The 22,074-nt window shown below is 29.5% G+C and overlaps 1 protein-coding gene across 1 annotated transcript; it reads left to right on the top strand.

Annotated features, from left to right (window-relative positions):
* On the top strand, nt 1,903-7,193 carry LOC109336655 (protein ABHD17B-like). The gene is made up of 5 exons (XM_019573387.1): nt 1,903-2,231; nt 4,598-4,634; nt 5,575-5,811; nt 5,890-5,937; nt 6,532-7,193. The coding sequence occupies exons 1-5, from the start codon at nt 1,903-1,905 to the stop codon at nt 6,940-6,942; spliced, it is 1,062 nt and encodes a 353-aa protein (XP_019428932.1). The 3' UTR covers nt 6,943-7,193.

The raw sequence follows: 22,074 nt of genomic DNA, 5'->3' as shown, positions 1-22,074 counted from the left end.
ATGCATGCATCAGTCCACTTATATAGAACCCAAAAAGTAAGTTTTCATGGTAAAGTTATACGTTTAATATGTGGGTGGTAATATATTTAATTTGAATACGTTTGTTAGAAATAAGATATAGTGTATATATTAAGAAAATATAACCCTTGGATAAGTTGAAATCTTTATCCACATTATCAAACCAAGGTACAAAAAAAACCATCACTTTCTTGCTTTAAAAAGAAGCACCGAACATGAACATTGTATATTTAACTTTCACATGAAAACTTGATAGTTATGAATTATAAATATATGCCCATAATATACCATAGAAAAACCCATATTTTTTTTTTAGTTTTTTAATCATTAGCAAGGCTAAAAAACATCAAATCCAATCATATAAATTCGGTTTTGTTAACCAATATCTCCCAGATCAATTATATAAAATCGGTTTTGTTACTGTCATATTAACTAATCTAGTTATATAAGATTATACTAGATTATTATGTATTGAACTGGTTCAAATACTAAATGTTTAGTTCAGACACTTATTATGAAGATATACAATTGGTTATATCAAAAATATTAAGTAATTTGATGAACAAAAAAGTATATAGGCATTAACACTTTTAAAGTTTTTATACTGTCATTTCGTCATCTACGATTCATATTTGATTATCATTAATATTTAAATATATGTAAGATAAATGAATGATAAATGACTTATTAATTATGTATAAATATTTAAAATCATGATATATCAATATTACTATCTTTAATCAAGTGATTACCATGAAAATTTTATGCAATAATTGCATAGTAAACCATTATTATATACACTTCATTAACTATTTGGGATCTCCTCTTATGTAATCATTGCCGAAATAATTGCATACAATCTACCAACCCTATAAAAATTCCATTAAAGATGCTCTAGAGAAGACATGTATAAAATTACGGTCAACAATGAGTCAAAGTTTATAAAAGTTAACTTTAAGATTTTATTAATGATTAATAATAATCATCCTTCACTTAACTAATTCATCTTCTATTAATAATTATAATTAATAACAATCATTCTTTTACATTAATTAGTAACTGTCTTAATTACATCTTTTGTCATTTATTTATTAATATAGTTTTTGTTTTTATCTTTTTTATATTTATTTCGGTGTTGCACCATCATGACTAAAAAATGTCCATGTCATGTTTTAGACCTCACGTTGACAATGTCATTTCGTGACTCCTTGAAATTTGCACCAACTATTATAATCATATGTTATCTTTCTATGGGTAGGAGGATTAGTAAGAAGATATATCATTTTCTCATATTCTAATCACTCATCCCCTTTCAAAATCCAACATACTCACAAACTCTTAACATTATGACATGTAACATTCTAAATTTAAAATTTTTCTAAAAAGTAAATAAATAAATAAATAATCATCAATAAGTAAATAAAAGACCAAAAATATATTTAAGCATTAATTATATCCATATGTATATGAAGACAACCAATAAAATCTTGTCAACACATTAAAATTTAATTCCAATTAAAATTTAGTCATAAATGATAATATCAAATAATATAAAATACACTTATCTTCAAATATGATATCTTGTATGAGTCTTCATGCAAGTTTTTCGATAAAGAAATGCATACCAATACATTGGTGATTGGTAACATAAGTTATGATAATGGTTGTTGTGCACGTTAGATTGTCCCAATATCATGTAAAGGTTAGAAAAAGGTAACATCACTTCACACATATCCAACATTCAATTTCCATCACTCTCTTTCTTCTTTCTCTCTCTAAAACCCAAAAAAAAAAACCATTTTTAATTTCAAACATAGTCACCTCACCCTCACGCGCCGCCACATCTGAACTCTGACCCACCACCCTTTATGTATTGGAGCAGCCATGGGCGGAGTAACCTCCTCAATCGCAGCTAAGTTCGCTTTTTTCCCACCGCAGCCGCCGTCATACACGGTGGTCGCCGACGAATCAGAAGCAACAACCACCACCGTAGAAGGTGGGAAAGTGTATAACATCCCAGAGGTTCCGAAGAAGGAGAACGTGGAGGTAGTGAAGCTTCGAACTCGGAGAGGTAATGAAATAGTGGGTGTGTATGTGAAGTATCATAGACCTACATCTACTATGCTCTACTCGCATGGAAATGCTGCTGATTTGGCTCAAATGTTTGAGCTTTTTGTTGAATTGAGCAACAGGCTGAGAATTAATGTTATGGGGTATCATTACTTTCCTTTTTCTTTCCTTTTTTGAAAAATTTATTATGTTGGTATTAATTTCACATTTTTGTAGATTTTTCTTATATTGATTGTGGTAGCATTTAATTAGCTTTAATATTTTTGGATTTTTGAAGTTAATGGTGGTGGTTGTTGTATTAATTGGTTATTTTTGTTCACGGATTGAGAATGTGCTTTATTTTTTCATTAATTGATTTACTTTCCCTTTTTAATTATGGGTCTTACATGTTATTAGTTAAGGAATCAATGATTGAATTTTTTATTGGAATTCGGAAACTAAGGATTTTGTACTAGTTAGTTTCGAATAAACAGTGTCCATCTCTTGATTTTTTTAATCAGTGAACTTAACATTTGGCTTCAATAAATTTATTAAAGATGGATTTTATTGTAGAAATGGGAACCTAGAGGAGTTTTTTTGGGTGTTCTGTAGTTGAGCTTAGATTGATAGCTTTTGTGATGGTTCGTATAAACAACAATCAATCCTTAGCCCCAGTAGGTGAGATCGACCACATGAATCGAACGGCACCATATAATGTTCTGTTGTATATGCTTGGCCTCCACGTGATGGTTTTGTGATGGGAGAAATAGAAGGTTTCGACATCTTTAGGTAAAATGATAGATTGATTAGTTACAAATCTAAATGATGGCACTAAGGGATTCAAATATATTAGTAGCAAATTTGATTGCTTCTTGTTTAGATGAATTATGGCATTACAAAACAATAGTAATAACACTTGCGCCATGTTTATCTTCCTGGTATCATTTTTAAAGCAGTGGCTAATGTTGAAATGAAAGTGTAGCTACCTGGTCTTATGTCTTCTAAACATCGCTATTCTGAAGACAGCTGAAGTTGTTTTGAACTTTTGATGATGTCTTCATTTCTGTTATGAAAATTAGGCTTCTTATGAAGTGTACCTTTTGGTAGATCATTTTTGGTTTCCATGAGTTATGAACTTTGATCTGTTTTATTGCACAAAGCTTCCCTCTCCCCGTGTGGCGTAGACCGCGTAGTAACTAGGAAATTAGAACTTACTATCGCAGTTTTCTCTTCGCTATTTATGTAAATAGTGTGCCACTTGTTTACTATATTTCCTTGCTCATATTATTTTGATAATGTGCACAAAGTATCACTTAACTGACTTCATTTATATGAATAGGAGGTGGAATATATGCTGCATATTTATATGCTTTTCTTCTTGTTAGTTTTTTCCGGGCAGTGCTTTTGGTGTTAAGAGCACTAAATAATACATTGGGTGTTGAACTACAAGAAATTATTCGTTTTAATATGTTTCTATGATAAATGTTTAAAATGCCTAACTTTCTTTTCCTATATTTTCATTGTAAGGATTGTATATTGTTACCAAAGTAGGTTAGAGTCCATGACCATTTTAAAGTGGTCCTATATATGGGGAAATCTTCTATGATCCCACCATGTGTTCACACACAAGTTTTAACTCCGTGATACATATATTTGGCACCTTCTAATAAGCTCTTTTCGTATCCATAAAAACCATGTGTAGATCCCTTTGCTACATTTGATACCTCTATCAATCGTCGTAGAAAATATATTGCTTCCATGGTTGATAAACCTGGCTTCTATGTTGCATAGTACGGGGCATTAAAATTTTAAAAAATCTATGGTACACAAACGTCAATATAAACTATTCACAAATAGTAGAGACACGCACACATATATAAGATACTTTAATTTTATAAAACAAAATAAATAACCCAAAATATTATAAAACGTTGATGTGCAACCACTTTCCCATGTGTTCTGCAATTGAAGGTATAGGTTGTGAAACTTACATATGTTGCAAACTTATATTGTAACAAATTATTCCAATGATTGTTACCAACAATTGCTTTTGTTTTAAGGCACGGCATGGACATAACCGTATTAAATCTGAAGCTTCTAAATAACTTATATTGGTTAACAAATAGCAGTAAGCTCATAAAAATCTCTGTTTTAAAATTTTATTGTATATTGATAAGTAGTTATTGTTGTTTAAATGGTTACTTTTACTAGCATCATCCTTTACTACTACTGTATTCAATGATATTAGTGGTCTTACATTCTTTTTAATCAATAATATTAATTTGGATTTTGTGTTTGTTTGTATCTTATGAACTGGAATAAGCAACGTAGAGCTTGTAAGTTGTAATGTTCTTTGTTATGATTTTGTTCTTCATCAGTTTGCTATTTCATAATATGTTTGTATGTTTCTTTCTATTTGTATGATGTATGAAATATTCACATGCTTCTGAAAAGCTTCTTTAGTGGTGCTACTTTATTTATTCTTGTTGAATTATTTTAACAACTTTTTTTCAACTGTTATTTTTTGCAGTTATGATTATTCTGGTTATGGACAGTCGACCGGAAAGGTTGGTTGCCTAACTTTTTAGCCACACTAAGTCCCTATTAATGGAATTAAGATACTATTTCTTTACACAAGATTTTCAATATTCTATATTTCTATCGAGTCGACATTGGCTTGGATTTCTTCTTACATGTTTACTTATAATGCTCATTTATGATTAATTCGTGAAGCAAGTTCTTCCTTCCCTATTGTTAATTTAGTCAAAAATAAATTTTATCGGCACATAGCATTTGGTTTGTCGCATAAGAATGACATTCATTAGGTTCTTTTACTGTATAGTACTAAAACTCTGTGGAGGTTCTGACTTCTGATGAGTGTAGTCTAGAAATGGAGGTGCCGCAGAAATTTCGGTATGCTGCTCTGGCAGGTTATCAATTATGACTTATGAGTATTTCTAATTCTCAAGAAAATGTTACTACTGAGAATATATTATTATCTGTCTTACAAATGGTGGTAGATAAAAATGTGACTAAATGTCATGTATATTACATAAAGTGTCATTCCTTTTTGTTTTCTGGGTGAAGGTGGGTCTCAGTTTTTAATTGCTTGTCCATTTTGTAAATCAAATATTGATCTGTTATATGTCTGCATATAAATAATATTCAGTGGATTGAAGCTACAGGTTTTAGGTAGAAAAAGAGGAAAAGCCATTAGTGATAATTGTAGATTGGGTTGATATGAGATGTATTAACATACAAATCACTAATACCTATTTATACAACACTATTATGTGTTATTGAAGAGGGTGAGCACTGGCTCAACGGTAACTCGGTAACGTTGCTTGTTTTGTGACCTAGAGGTCATGCGTTCAAATCCTGGAAACAACTTCTCCTGGATTGAGATTGAGCCGCTCTTTTTATACTATTACATTTTGTTGATTGTTATTTTGGAGTAACATTGTTGTTTCTAAAGTTAACAGTCATTCTTTTTGCCTGTTGAAACAGCCAACTGAATGTAATACATACGCAGATATAGACGCTGCATATAAATGCCTAAAAGAACAATATGGAGTGAAAGATGAGCAATTAATATTGTATGGTCAATCTGTTGGTAGTGGTCCTACACTTGATCTTGCTTCACGGATACCGGAATTGAGAGGTGTTGTCTTGCATAGTCCAATTTTGTCTGGACTGAGAGTACTATACCCCGTAAAACGGACATACTGGTTTGATATTTACAAGGTAATCTTTTCTTACTGATTGTGTTCCAATCTGTTGCATTCAATTGTGGGAACTTATATGGTTTGTTTTTCTATCCAGAATATTGATAAAATTGGCATGCTCAAATGTCCTGTTTTGGTTATACATGTAAGTAACACCCTCTCTATCTCTCTCTAATGTAACATGTTCTTCGATGGCCATGTGCCCTTCCGATGCCTTGGTGTTAACCCGGTTAGTTTTGTTTTAAGTGAAACACCCAAGTCCATGTTTTCATTTTGTCCAAGAGGGATTTGTTATTGCAAGAACATGCTTAATTAAGTCAGCTAATTCGTTACTGATTGATTTAATCCATTGATAGTGTAACTGTAAAGCGTACTAGGCTGCTAATGAAAAATCTTAATTATTTCAACCAGAGTGTTGACAGACATGTATGTGTCCGTCAACCCGCATTCTCATTATTTGGGATTGAGTGTACAATCTTTACGATTAAAAGCATGTGTGTAACATTAACATGGATACAAATTCCATATGGGATTCTCATTATTTGGGATTGAGTGTACAATCTTTACGATGAAAAGCATGTGTGTAACATTAACATCGGATACAAATTCCATATGAATGTAACCTAATGTCCCCATTGGTATAGATAAACTGTTATAGGCATATTCGGAATATAGAAATTATATATATTCAATTACTTGAATGTCCTTTAGTAATGATAATATTTTTTTCTATGGTCAGGGTACAGCAGATGAAGTTGTGGATGTATCTCATGGTAAGCAACTTTGGGAGCTTAGCAAGGTAAAGTATGAACCTTTATGGGTAAGTGGTGGTGGACATTGTAATCTTGAGCTTTACCCAGAATTCATTAAACACTTGAAAAAATTTGTACAAACAGTTGGAAAATCTAAAGCAACTGAAAATGGTCCTAAAAAGGATACAGTAGAAACTGAAGATCAAGGCAAAACTAGCAAAGAATCTGAAGGTGCAACTTCAAATGCATCTGAGTTGGTAACAGATATTCCGGAAGCTTCTAGAAACAGTTTAGATAGCCATCTTGAGAAATCTAAAAAACCGAAAAAACCTGAGAAATCGCGAATGAGCACGGACCATGTTGATAGGTTTAGGAGAAGAAAAGGGTTAGTTTGGTAAGCTCTTACATAACTCTATCCAGAATAATTTATCTGCTAGTATCCACATGGCAGGTAATGTAATTCCACTGCTCATGTAATGATACCAGTTCTAAGTGAATATATTGAGTGAGTTTCATGTTTTCTTTCCTCCTTATATAGGTTCATAACTCAGCTGTATGTTAAATTATTGAAAGTTATATGCAACTGTATGGCCTGTAAAATCAACAGTTTGATCTAAATGCAATCATTGAGATGATTTGTTTTTGGTTATTTTCAAATAGCTTACATGTTCTGCTTTGTTTATCATTTATATCTTTATCTTTCATTCACCACAAGAAATGTATATAAAAATGTAAGGCTGCTTGAATTGCCCAAGGCTAACATAGCAGCACAATCAAGTACTATGGTCTTAATTTATTCAATACAGTTATGTTCTTATCAGATCCATTAGCCAATTGGACTTCTACCATATGCATCTTTATCGTGAGGTTAGTGCAACGATAAGGTTGTTGGTTAGTAACCATGAGATCATTGGTTCAAATCTTGGAAACAACCTCTCACAACTCACTTGTGAGGTAAGACTGCATACATCTACCCCTTTCAGACCCCAATCTTTTCCAGCTGTTTTTTCCCTGAAAGTGGGTGTGTGCATAATTTAGTTTTTGAAGTTGTGAAAACATCATCAAATTAGTCTTTTGAAATCATGAACATCAATGGGTAAAAGGGTGAACTTGTCAGCCAATTCATATTTTTTGGAGTAAACTAGTCCAAGTACTACTCCATGTACTTTTTGTCTCTCATTGGTTAGAAAAGTAAAATATGAACTTAATACATGGAGGGGGATTCACTTACTCTAGGAGTAAGTTAAAAAACTTATTCTACATCGTAGTCATCCATTATATGAAAATCTAATGTTTCAAACTAAGTAATACAAATCATATGAACCTTTGGATTTTTATAGAATAGATAATTAAGATGTGAAGTGAGTTTTTTTAACTTAAGTGAATCTTTTCCCTGATATATATATCAATTTTATATTTTTTGACCAATAATATTAAATATATATGAACTGATACATATCCTGGGATAGCTGATGTGTTGTCATACACTTCAGGGGACATTGACCATTTTTTCAAAGACGAAGTTGGGTGTTTACAAATTGATTTCTTTTTCTGTTCTTAGTATTTTATTTTTCTTTTCTAATGCTCATCCAAGCATTAGTTTATCAGACTCTTTTTTAGAAAAGAACATTTAAACAAGCACACTGCTCATGAAATAGAATCAATTCAAAGCATAAAAAACCACTTAAACATTACTTAAACATTACTTAAACATTACTGGAGCTGTTTTTGCAACTACCAAAAACCAAACCATATATTCTGGGTTCATGTAGTTTAGCTTGATTTAGATTATGGTCCATGTCATTGGAACAAACTATTTTCCTGTCTAAGTGTAGGATTACACCAAACTTTTTTTGGTGTACCATTACATTGAACTAATTCAAGATTTGAAGTTGTACCACATCATATACTTTAGTTGAATCATAACGCATCAATGGTCAAAAAACTCAAAATGCATGTGTAAAGGAACAAAAGCAGTAAGTGCCATTTAAAATCACACATTAGGGATTTGTTTGCGAGTTGAGTTCTGGAAGGGAACAAAAAGAAAGCGAAGGTTTGAGAGCTATAAACTATACTGGTAAGATGAGTCCAAAATCTTAATTTTCTCATCCTTCCCTATAATTCATCTCGCAAATATTAGGAGGGTTTGAAATTTCTCATTTTCCTTCTCATCAATTATGAATAATTTATACTTTCATTTATTCTTATAAAAGTCACAACTTATTCCTAATTGGGTGATTTGCTGCTTTAGGGTTTTGTTCACATCTTTAAAGAGGTAATACTACTGACTTATTATTTTTAGAAAGATATTTCCATCTTTAAAGAAGTAATAATACTAAGAAAATGAATAGTTTAATTATGATTTAGTTTCTTTTCATTCTCATCTCAAAAGTGTGTATTTCTATTCTCATTGCAATAGTATGATAAAACTGTACAAAAACTTCTCTCTAGCTACCATTCCATATTTCCATCTACCTCCTAGATTATGATTCTTACAAAAATAATTATATATAATAAGACATGAAACATTATTTCTTTTATCTATTATTACTACTTACTATTACCTATATTATATTATGTAGTATATATAACAATAAAATAATAATGTTATAATAATAATTAATAATATCATAAAATATATTTTTACAATAATATAATATTTAAAAATATCAACCTAATAAACCTTAAGTATTTTATATAACAACTTCTAAAATAATTTTTAACAATTATAACAACTAAACATTTGTACTAATAATTGAAGTAAGCTAAATGGATTGAACAACCTCATAATACTTGTTATCATTCACGTTTATTAATACAACATTTCCTATTCCTTTTTCCTACTTCTTTTCATCTAAGAAATTGATTAACGTCTATTTGATTCACTTTCCTCTTCGGGGCCAATAACAATCCCCTATGCACATATGCAAATATCTTAAGTGCAATTCTATCATTCTTTTATACAATAGAAGTATTTTAGGGGTATTTAAAGAATTATTACATATATCCATAAATTCTCAACATTCAACCAAACACATTTATTAAAATATCCAAAAATAATAATAGTGGTACTAACATTCATGAGAATGTGGTGCCCATCAATGTAGTTTCATTCCTTGACATAAACATTCCCTTAGTAGTTGATTATCTAGCTAACTATTTAGTAAAGTTTCAAATAAAATTTCATAATCAATTTTGGGTTGTTAAAGTTTATGTAGGTAGGTTAGAACATTTCTTCTATAGCATAAATGTCACCCACTTCAAAAATAATAATAAAATAAAATCAAAATTTGATTATAATTTTTTATTTTTTAAATTATATTTAATAATAAAAAATAGTAATTAAGATAAATATCATAAGCCTCTTTCATATTGTGAAGACATATATTTGTTTTCTTTAAGATTATTATCAAAAGAGATCTTTATTCTTTCCTCAACCAAGGAGGAGGTAATCACACATCTCCCAGAAGATACAACAACGCATCTATTAGTGAGCAAGTCTTCATGCACAAAATAAAGATAAGGTCCATCTTTATGAGTTGGTAATTTTATTTTTTACCAAACCATATATTTTGGCTTCATGTGGTTTAGCTTGATTGAGATTATGGTGCATGTCGATGGAACAAACTATTTTCCTGTCCTAAGTGTGGGATTACACCAAACCTTTTTTGGTGTACCATTACATTAAACTAATTCAAGATTTGAAGTTGTACCACGTCATATACTTTAGTTGAATCTGCATCAATGGTCAAAAAACTCAAAATGCATATGTAAAGGAACACAAGCAGTAAGTGCCATTTAAAATCACCCACTAGGGATTTGTTTGCGAGTTGAGTTCTGGAAGGGAACAAAAAGAAAGCGAAGGTTTGAGAGCCATAAACTGCACTGGTAAGATGATTCCAAAATCTTAATTTTCACATCCTTCCCTAAAATTCATCTCGCAAATATGCCATAAAGCACTAGTTAGAAGGGAATGACAAAAGTGTCACAAAACCTAACCTGGATTGTTATTTTTTTCGTTGGTAGAATATTAGGAGGGTTTGGAATTTCTCATTTTCCTTCTCATCAATTAGGAATAATTTATACTTTCATTTATTCTTATAAAAGTCAGAACTTATTCCTAATTTGGTGATTTGCTGCTTTAGGGTTTTGTTCACATCTTTAAAGAGGTAATACTACTTACTTATTATTTTTAGGAAGATATTTTTATCTTTAAAGAGGTAATAATACTAAGAAAATGAATAGTTTAATTATGATTTAGTTTCTTTTCATTCCCATCTTAAAAGTGTGTATTTCTATTCTCATTGTAATAGTATGATAAAACTGTACAAAAACTTCTCTCTAGCTACCATTCTATATTTCCATTTACCTCCTACATTATGATTCTTACAAAAATAATTTTGTATAATAAGACACGAAACATTATTTCTTTTATCTATTATTACTACTTACTATTACCTATATTATATCATGTAGTATATATAACAATAAAATAATAATGATACCTATGTTCAAATTATAATAATAATTAATAATACCATAAAATATTTTAGAAAATAAAATATTTTTACAATAATATAATATTTAAAAATATCAACCTAATAAACCTTAAGTATTTTATATAACAATTTCTATAATAATTTTTAACAATTATAACAATTAAACATTTATGCTAATAATTGAAGTAAGCTAAATGGATTGAACAACATCATAATACTTGTTATCATTCACGTTTATTGATACAACATTTTCTATTCCTTTTTCCTACTTCTTTTCATCTAAAAAACGGATTAACGTCTATTTGATTCACTTTCCTCTTCGGGGCCAATAACAACCCCATATGCACATATGCAAATATCTTAAGTGCAATTCTATCATTCTTTTATACAATACAAGTATTTTAGGGGTATTTAAAGAATTATGACATATATCCATAAATTCTCAACATTCAACCAAATACATTTATTAAAATATCCAAAAATAATAAGAGTCGTACTAACATTCATGGGAATGTGGTGCCCATCAATGTAGTTTCATTCCTTGACATAAACATTCCCTTAGTAGTTGATTATCTAAATAAGTATTTAGTGAAGTTTCAAATAAAATTTCATAATCAATTTTGGGTTGTTAAAGTTTGCATAGGTAAGTTAGAACATTTCTTCTATAGCATAAACGTCACCCACTTCAAAAAGCATCTAAATTCTTGTTTGAAGCATTATGTGTCAAAATTCACAATTCATGAAAAATCTTATTGAAATCTATTTTTGACATGCTTATACATTATGAAAGCATGTTGATCATCATCATCACTTTTTAGCTAAATTGATTTTTCGGATAAATTTCACCTTTTGTTGGAGGACAAACAATGTTCTAAGTTGGGGGAAGTTTGAGAAGTACCAAACATACCTAAAAATCATACACTTTTATGACACTTATCTTAAGCATAATTGAGAAAAACCAACTTAAATCAATGTTTTTTGTATAAAATATCACAATTTGGTATATTTGTGTTTGTATTGCCTTTTTATGTATTTTGTAGGAAATAAAATGAAGAAAAGAAAAGATTCATGGTAAAAAAGCAACAAAAGTTAAGAAAATCAAGGTGCTCAACCAGGCAGCTAAGCGTGGAACAAGCCCGCTGAGCTGACCTAGCCACCTGCTTGACTTGGACCAAACTGTTCAACTAGGCAGCTGAGCGGACCTGCTTAGCCGCTCAGCCTAGCACCCGACTAGGCCTGACACGGTCAGAAATATGCTTGACACGGTCAGACACGAGCTTGGCACAAGACCAAGCTACTGAACAAGCTACTCAGCGGTCCAACCAAGCTGCTCAGCGGAGAACCAGACTCCTGGCCAGATCAGTAAACACCAAGTCACGTCCCAGTCAACACGGTCAGAAGCTGCTGAACAAGCAGCTCAGCGGTGAAGCAGGTGCGCTGGGCGGTGCTTACCAGACTTGACTTAACCACCAAGCAAACCATGAAGTCATCTATGACCTCACCTCAAGTAGCCCACCAAAGGCTTTTCAGAAGTTGCTCACAATAGCTGGTCTCATAGCCCACAACTAGCTTTGATGAGTCACGCACAAAGGTGACTAAGCTACTTGGTCAAGGGACCAAACCCATGCTGAAGGGTTTGGTCAGCTGCTGAGCGCTCCAGCTCAACAGCTTAGCGGTCTGGAGTGGAGCCTATAAATAGAGGCCATTTCCTTCGAGCAAAACAGATTGCAACACATCATTTCTTGATAAATTTTTCTCAAAAATACTTGAAGGCCAGAATTCTCTCATTCAGGAATTCTTTCTTATTGTTTGAGAAGAACTTAATGCGATTTTTAGATTGATCACCTAAAAAATGATTTCAAGTCAAAACTATTTGTCTCAAACACTTAACAAATAAACTTTGGAGTAGTTGTACTACTTAGTTTATTTGCCAAGTTAAGCATGATTTTCTTAAGATCTTACATTCATCCCTCATTCAATATTATAGTCACCAATGGTTAGGGTGTGACAACCTAATCTCTTTTATGGTCGTAGTATTGTTTAAGTGATGAATATAAGTGTTTAAGATTCTACCATTTTAGGATATAGACTAAAAGGAGGATTTCAGACTTTGGTGTTTGGGATTAACCAAAGTAAAACATAAGAACTTGTCTAAGTAGTTCAAACTCAAAAAGAAGATGAGAAATATATTTTCTTATTCAAAAAGATTTGGTCTCCTCAAGAATTTGTGAATACTTAATTTATTTTTCTTGTTGATTTATTTATGTGCAAATCAAACCAAAAAACCATCAAAATATGTTTAAATCATTATTTGTGATTTGACATGTTTACATGGTTTATTTTATTAGGCAATTCCTTGTGGTTCGATATAACCCCATACTATACTAAAATTGAATCTTGAAAGAGGTGTAAATTGTAAAATAGTAAAGTGTTATCAATAAATTTATTTGTTGAAAACACCTTTTAATATACAAAAGTGATGAAACTAACTTACTAACTTTTATTTATTGTTATTTACATTCCACAATTTATTTATTCTTTAATACCAACCTTCCTTAAGGAAGAAGTTTGGTTTGTTAATAAAATGAACCCGAAAGGGAGTAAATAAATAAAAGGTCACTAAATTTATTATTCTTTTGTTCTTTATTTATTTATTTGTATCTAACAACTAACTATTCATCACTTTTATATATTAGAATACCATTAAACCGATGTTGGAATTTATTCAACAAAATCGAGATGGTACTGAAAGGTACTTAATAATTATGTAATAGGTAATTGCTTCGATACCATTATACCGGAGTTAGAATTTATTCTAACAAAGTCGACATGGGGCAAAGAATGAATGACTTATTAACATGATTATTAAGAAAGTAAGTTGTAACTGGAATATTCTTGAAACCATTATACCGGCGTCGAAATTTATTTCAACAAAGCCGAGATAGCGAACAAAGAATAAAACCAAGTTCCTTTTACTTACAAAAGGAATATAACGAAAATGAGAGTATTAATCTTTCAACAAATTGACACTGTTGTCACGACAATTTGTTGAGAGGAGAAAACTCCCAACAAAACACCGAAAAACGCTTTCAACAATGCCCTAAAGCAGTAACTACAAGGGAAGGACAAAAATGTCACAAAACCTAACATGGATTGTTATTTTTTTCCTCGGTAGAATATTAGGAGGGTTTGGACTTTCTCATTTTCCTTCTCATCAATTAGGAATAATTTACAATTTCATATTATTCTTATAAAAGTCAAAACTTATTCCTAATAGGGAGATTTGCTGCTTTAGGATTTTGATCACATCTTTAAAGAGGTAATACTATTGACTTATTATTTTTAGGAAGATATTTTTATCTTTAAAGAGGTAATAATACTAAGAAAAGGAATAGTTTAATTATGATTTCGTTTCTTTTCATTCTCGTCTCTTTTCATTCTCATCTCAAAAGTGTGTATTTCTATTCTCATTGTAACAGTATGATAAAACTGTACAAAAAATTCTCTCTAATTACCATTCCATATTTCTATCTACCTCCTAGATTATGATTCTTAAAAAATAATTATGTATAATAAGACATGAAACATTATTCTTTTATCTATTACTACTACTTACTATTACCTACATTATATTATGTAGTATATATAATAATAAAATAATAATGCTACATATGTTCAAATTATAATAATAATTAATAATACCATAACATATTTTATATAATATATTTTTATAATAATAATAATATTTAAAAATATCAACCTAATAAACCTTAAGTATTTTATATAACAATTTCTATAATAATTTTTAACAATTATAACAACTAAACATTTATAGTAATAATTGAAGTAAGCTAAATGGATTGAACAACATCATAATACTTGTTATCATTCACGTTTGTTGATACAACATTTCCTATTCCTTTTCCTACTTCTTTTCATCTAAAAATGGATTAACGTCTATTTGATTCGCTTTCCTTATCGGCGCCCAATAAGAATCCCCTATGCACATATGCAAATTTCTTAAGTGCAATTCTATCATTCTTTTATACAATAAAAGTATTTTAGGAGTATTTAAAAAATTATGACATATATCCATAAATTCTCAACATTCAATCAAACACATTTATTAAAATATCCAAAAATAATAATAGTGGTACTAACATTCATGGGAATGTGGTGCCCATGAATGTAGTTTCATTCCTTGACATAAACATTCCCTTAGTTGTTGATTATCTACCTAACTATTTAATGAAGTTTCAAATAAAATTTCATAATCAATTTTGGGTTGTTAAAGTTTATGTAAGTTAGAACATTTCTTCTATAGCATAAACGTCACCCACTTCCAAAAAGAAATCAAAATTTGATTATAATTTTTTATTTTTTAAATTATATTTAATAATAAAAAATATTAATTAAGATAAATATCATAAACCTCTTTCATATTGTGAAGACATATATTTGTTTTCTTTAAGATTATTAGTGTTATCAAAAGAGATATTTATTCTTTCCTCAACCAAGGAGGAGGTTATCACACATCTCCCAGAAGATACAACAACTCATCTATTAGTGAGCAAGTCTTCATGCACAAAATAAAGATAAGGTCCATCTTTATGAGTTGGTAATTTTATTTTTTACCAAACCATATATTTTGGCTTCATGTGGTTTAGCATGATTCAGATTATGGTCCATGTCATTGGAACAAATTATTTTCCTGTCCTAAGTGTGGGAATACACCAAACCTTTTTTTGGTGTACCATTACAATAAACTAATTCAAGATTTGAAGTTCTACCACATCATATACTTTAGTTGAATCATAACTCCATCAATGGTCAAAAAACTCAAAATGCATCTGTAAAGGAACACAAGCACAAAGTGCCATTTAAAATCACCCACTAAGGATTTGTTTGCGAGTTGAGTTTTGGAATGGAACAAAATGAAAGCGAAGGTTTGAAAGCCATAAACTGCACTGGTAAGATGATTCCAAAATCTTAATTTTCTCATCCTTCTCTAAAATTCATCTCGCAAATATGCCCTAAAGCAGTAACTACAAGGGAAGGACAAAAGTGTCACAAAACCTAACCTGGATTGTTATTTTTTTCCTTGGTAGAATATTAGGAAGGTTAGGAATTTCTAATTTTCCTTCTCATCAATTAGGAATAATTTATAATTTCATATTATTCTTATAAAAGTCACAACTTATTCCTAATCGGGTGATTTGCTGCTTTAGGGTTTTGTTCACATCTTTAAAGAGGTAATACTACTGACTTATTATTTTACGAAGATATTTTTATCTTTAAAGAGGTAATAATACTAAGGAAATGAATACTTTAATTATGATTTAGTTTCTTTTTAATCTCGTCTCAAAATGTGTAATTCTATTCTCATTGTAATAGTATGATAAAACTATAAAAAAACTTCTCTCTAACTACCATTCCATATTTCCATCTACCTCCTAGATTACGATTCTTACAAAAATAATTATGTATAATATCACATGAAACATTATTTCTTTTATCTATTATTACTAGTTACTATTACCTATATTATATTACTAGCGTGTTGACAGGCACTACCGTGCCTGTCAACCCGCTTTCCTATTGTTTGTGATGTGTATTCTACATATTAAGTTGTATTATATATTGTAATTTGCAGTTAAATATATATTTGTTTGAGGTAATTGTTCAATCTTAAAGAAATGATACATATACAATTGTGTTCATAAAAAATAGAGTCTTGATATCTTCACTTAATTTTATTTTCTAGCGTGTTAACAGACACTACCGGGTCTGTCAACCCAATTTCATATCGTTTGTATTGTGTATTCTACATATAAAAGTGATTTTTAATCTAATTAATTAAAATCTATTGAGTAAATCTATTGCATTGGTCACAATGTATATCCATTAAATTAAAAAAAAGGAATGCATGAAATATATTGCATTGGTCACAATGTATGCCATTGAGTAAAGAGTATGTGAATATTTGACATTTAAAACATCCAGACTACATGTTACAAACAATATGAAAGCGGGTTGACAGACACAGTAGTACCTATCAACACGCTAGAAAATAAAATTAAGTGAAGAAATCAAAACTCTATTCTTGATGAACACAATTGTATATGCATCATTTCTTTAAGATTGAACAATTACCTCAAACGAATATATATTCAACTGCAAATTACAATATATAATACAACTTAATATGTAGAATACACATTACAAACAATAGGAAAGCGGGTTGACAGGCACGATAGTGCATGTCAACACGCTAGTAATAATAGTAGTAATATTGATACTGTAATATTGCTAGGATTTGAATAAAATAATATAGGTGTTATTGTTATTGAAATATAAAATATTGCCTAAACTAGAGTGGAATTACTAATCATTAAGTATATATAACAATAAAATAATAATGGCTCATATGTTCAAATTATAATAATAATTAATAATACCATAAAATATTTTATATAATATTTTTTTACAATAATATAATATATAAAATTTCAACCTAATAAACCTTAAGTATTTTATATAACAATTTCTATAATAATTTTTAATAATTTTTAACAATTATAACAACTAAACAATTATACTAATAATAAAAGTATGCTAAATAGATTGAACAACATCATAATACTTGTTATCATTCATGTTTATTGATACAACATTTCCTATTCCTTTTTCCTAGTTCTTTTCATCTAAAAAATGGATTAACATATTTTTGATTGACTTTCCTTATCAGGGCCTATAACAATCTCTTATGCACATATCCAAATATCTTAAGTGCAATTCTATCATTCTTTTATACAATAGAACTAGTTTAGGGGTATTTAAAGAATTATGACATATATCCATAAATTCACAACATTCAACCAAACACATTTATTAAAATATCCAAAAATAATAATAGTGGTACTGACATTCATGGGAATGTGGTGCCCATGAATGTAGTTTCATTCCTTGACATAAACATTCCCTTAGTAGTTGATTATCTAGCTAACTATTTAGTGAAGTTTCAAATAAAATTTCATAATCATTTTTGGGTTGTTAAAGTTTATATATGTTAGAACATTTCTTCTATAGCATAAAAGTCACCCACTTCAAAAAAAATGATTATAATTTTCTATTTTTTAAATTATATTTAATAATAAAAATACTAATTAAGATAAATATCACAAACCTCTTTCATATTGTGAAGATATATATTTGTTTTCTTTAAGATTACTAGTGTTATCACAAGAGATCTTTATTATTTCCTCAACCAAGGAGGAAGTTATCACACATCTCCCACAAGATACAATAAACTCATCTATTAGTGAGCAAGTCTTCATGCACAAAATAAAGATAAGGTCTATCTTTTTATGAGTTGGTAATTTTATTTTTTACCAAACCATATATTTTGGCTTCATGTGGTTTAGCTTGATTTAGATTATGGTCCATATCATTGGAACAAACTATTTTCATGTCCTAAGTGTGGGATTACACCAAACCTTTTATGGTGTACCATTACATTAAACTAATTCAAGATTTGTAGTTGTATCACATCATATACTTTAGTTGAATCATAACTGCATCAATGGTCAAAAAACTCAAAATGCATTTGTAAAGGAACACAAGCACAAAGTGCCATTTAAAATCACTCACTAAGGATTTGTTTGCGAGTTGAGTTTTGGAAGGGAACAAAACGAAAGCGAAGGTTTGAGAGCCATAAACTACACTGGTAAGATGATTCCAAAATCTTAATTTTCTCATCGTTCTTTAAAATTCATCTCACAAATATGCTAACTACCAGGGAAGGAAAAAAGTAATTTTTAACAATTATAACAACTAAACAATTATACTAATAATAAAAGTATGCTAAATAGATTGAACAACATCATAATACTTGTTATCATTCATGTTTATTGATACAACATTTCCTATTCCTTTTTCCTAGTTCTTTTCATCTAAAAAATGGATTAACATATTTTTGATTGACTTTCCTTATCAGGGCCTATAACAATCTCTTATGCACATATCCAAATATCTTAAGTGCAATTCTATCATTCTTTTATACAATAGAACTAGTTTAGGGGTATTTAAAGAATTATGACATATATCCATAAATTCACAACATTCAACCAAACACATTTATTAAAATATCCAAAAATAATAATAGTGGTACTGACATTCATGGGAATGTGGTGCCCATGAATGTAGTTTCATTCCTTGACATAAACATTCCCTTAGTAGTTGATTATCTAGCTAACTATTTAGTGAAGTTTCAAATAAAATTTCATAATCATTTTTGGGTTGTTAAAGTTTATATATGTTAGAACATTTCTTCTATAGCATAAAAGTCACCCACTTCAAAAAAAATGATTATAATTTTCTATTTTTTAAATTATATTTAATAATAAAAATACTAATTAAGATAAATATCACAAACCTCTTTCATATTGTGAAGATATATATTTGTTTTCTTTAAGATTACTAGTGTTATCACAAGAGATCTTTATTATTTCCTCAACCAAGGAGGAAGTTATCACACATCTCCCACAAGATACAATAAACTCATCTATTAGTGAGCAAGTCTTCATGCACAAAATAAAGATAAGGTCTATCTTTTTATGAGTTGGTAATTTTATTTTTTACCAAACCATATATTTTGGCTTCATGTGGTTTAGCTTGATTTAGATTATGGTCCATATCATTGGAACAAACTATTTTCATGTCCTAAGTGTGGGATTACACCAAACCTTTTATGGTGTACCATTACATTAAACTAATTCAAGATTTGTAGTTGTATCACATCATATACTTTAGTTGAATCATAACTGCATCAATGGTCAAAAAACTCAAAATGCATTTGTAAAGGAACACAAGCACAAAGTGCCATTTAAAATCACTCACTAAGGATTTGTTTGCGAGTTGAGTTTTGGAAGGGAACAAAACGAAAGCGAAGGTTTGAGAGCCATAAACTACACTGGTAAGATGATTCCAAAATCTTAATTTTCTCATCGTTCTTTAAAATTCATCTCACAAATATGCTAACTACCAGGGAAGGAAAAAAGTGTCACAATACCTAACCTGGATTGTTATTTTTTTCCTGGGTAGAATATTAGGAGGGTTTGGAATTTCTCATTTTCATTCTCATTAATTAGGAGTAATTTATATTTTCATATTATTCTTATAAAAGTCAAAACTTATTCTGAATTGGGTGATTTGCTGCTTTAGGGTTTTGTTCACATCTTTAAAGAGGTAATAATACTGACTTATTATTTTTAGGAAGATATTTTTATCTTTAAAGAGGTAATAATACTAAGAAAATGAATAGTTTAATTATGATTTAGTTTCTTTTCATTCTCATCTCAAAAGTGTGTATTTCTATTCTCATTGTAATAGTATGATAAAACTGTAAAAAAACTTCTCTCTAATTACCATTCCATATACCTACTAGATTATGATTCTTACAAAAATAATTATGTATAACAACACATGAAACATTATTTCTTTTATCTATTATTACTACTTACTATTACGTATATTATATTATGTAGTATATATAACAATGAAATAATAATGCTACATATGTTCAAATTATAGTAATAATTAATAATACCATAAAATATTTTATATAACATTTTTTTACAAGAATATAATATTTAAAAATATCAACCTAATAAACCTTAAGTATTTTATATAACAATTTCTATAATAAATTTTAACAATTATAACAACTAAACATTTATACTAATAATTGAAGTAAGCTAAATGGATTGAACAACATCATAATACTTATTATCATTCACGTTTATTGATACAACATTTCCTATTCCTTTTGCTTAGTTCTTTTCATCTAAAAAATGGATTAACCTCTATTTGATTCACTTTCCTTGGCTGGGCCTATAACAATCACCTATGCACATATCCAAATATATTTTAAGTGCAATTCTGTCATTCTTTTATACAATAGAAGTATTTTAGGGGTATTTAAAGAATCATGACATATATCCATAAATTCTCAACAATTAACCAAACACATTTATTAAAATATCCAAAAATAATAATAGTGGTTCTAACATTCATGGGAATGTGGTGCCCGTGAATGTAGTTTCGTTCCTTGACATAAACATTCCCTTAGTAGTTGATTATCTAGCTAACTATTTAATGAAGTTTCAAATAAAATTTCATAATCAATTTTGGGTTGTTAAAGTTTATGTATGTTAGTCACCCAGTTCACAAAAAAAATTAAATCAAAAATTGATTATAATTTTCTATTTTTTAATTATATTTAATAATAAAAAATACTAATTAAGATAAATATCATAAACCTCTTTTATATTGTGAAGACATATATTTGTTTTCTTTAAGATTATTAGTGTTATGATAAGAGATATTTATTCTTTCCTCAACTATGAAGGAAGTTATCACACATCTCCCACAAGATACAACAACTCATCTATTAGTGAGCAAGTCTTCATGCACAAAATAAAGATAAGGTCTATCTTTTTATGAGTTGGTAATTTTATTTTTTACTAAACCATATATTTTGGATTCATGTGGTTTAGCTTGATTCAGATTATGGTCCATGTCATTGGAACAAACTATTTTCATGTCCTAACTGTGGGATTACACCAAACCTTTTTTGCTGTACCATTAGATTAAACTAATTCAAGATTTGAAGTTGTACCACATCATATACATTAGTTGAATCATAACTAGATCAATGGTCAAAAAACTCATAATGCATTTGTGAAGGAACACAAGCACAAAGTGCCATTTAAAATCACTCAATAATGATTTGTTTGCGAGTTGAGTTTTGGAAGGGAACAAAAGAATAGCAAAGGTTTGATAGTCATAAACTGCACTGGTAAGATGATTCCAAAATCTTCATTTTCTCATCCTTCTCTAAAATTCAGCTCGAAAATATGCCCTAAAGCATTAACTACAAGGGAAGGGCATAAGTGTCACAAAACCTAACCTTGATTGTCATATTTTTCCTTGGTAGAATATTAGGAGGGTTTAGAATTTCTCATTTTTCTT

Source organism: Lupinus angustifolius, chromosome LG20 (genome assembly GCF_001865875.1).
Source record: "Lupinus angustifolius cultivar Tanjil chromosome LG20, LupAngTanjil_v1.0, whole genome shotgun sequence".
NCBI lineage: Eukaryota > Viridiplantae > Streptophyta > Magnoliopsida > Fabales > Fabaceae > Lupinus > Lupinus angustifolius.
The sequence above is the reverse complement of the archived record's forward strand: the minus strand, read 5'-3'. Positions and strand labels throughout refer to the sequence as shown.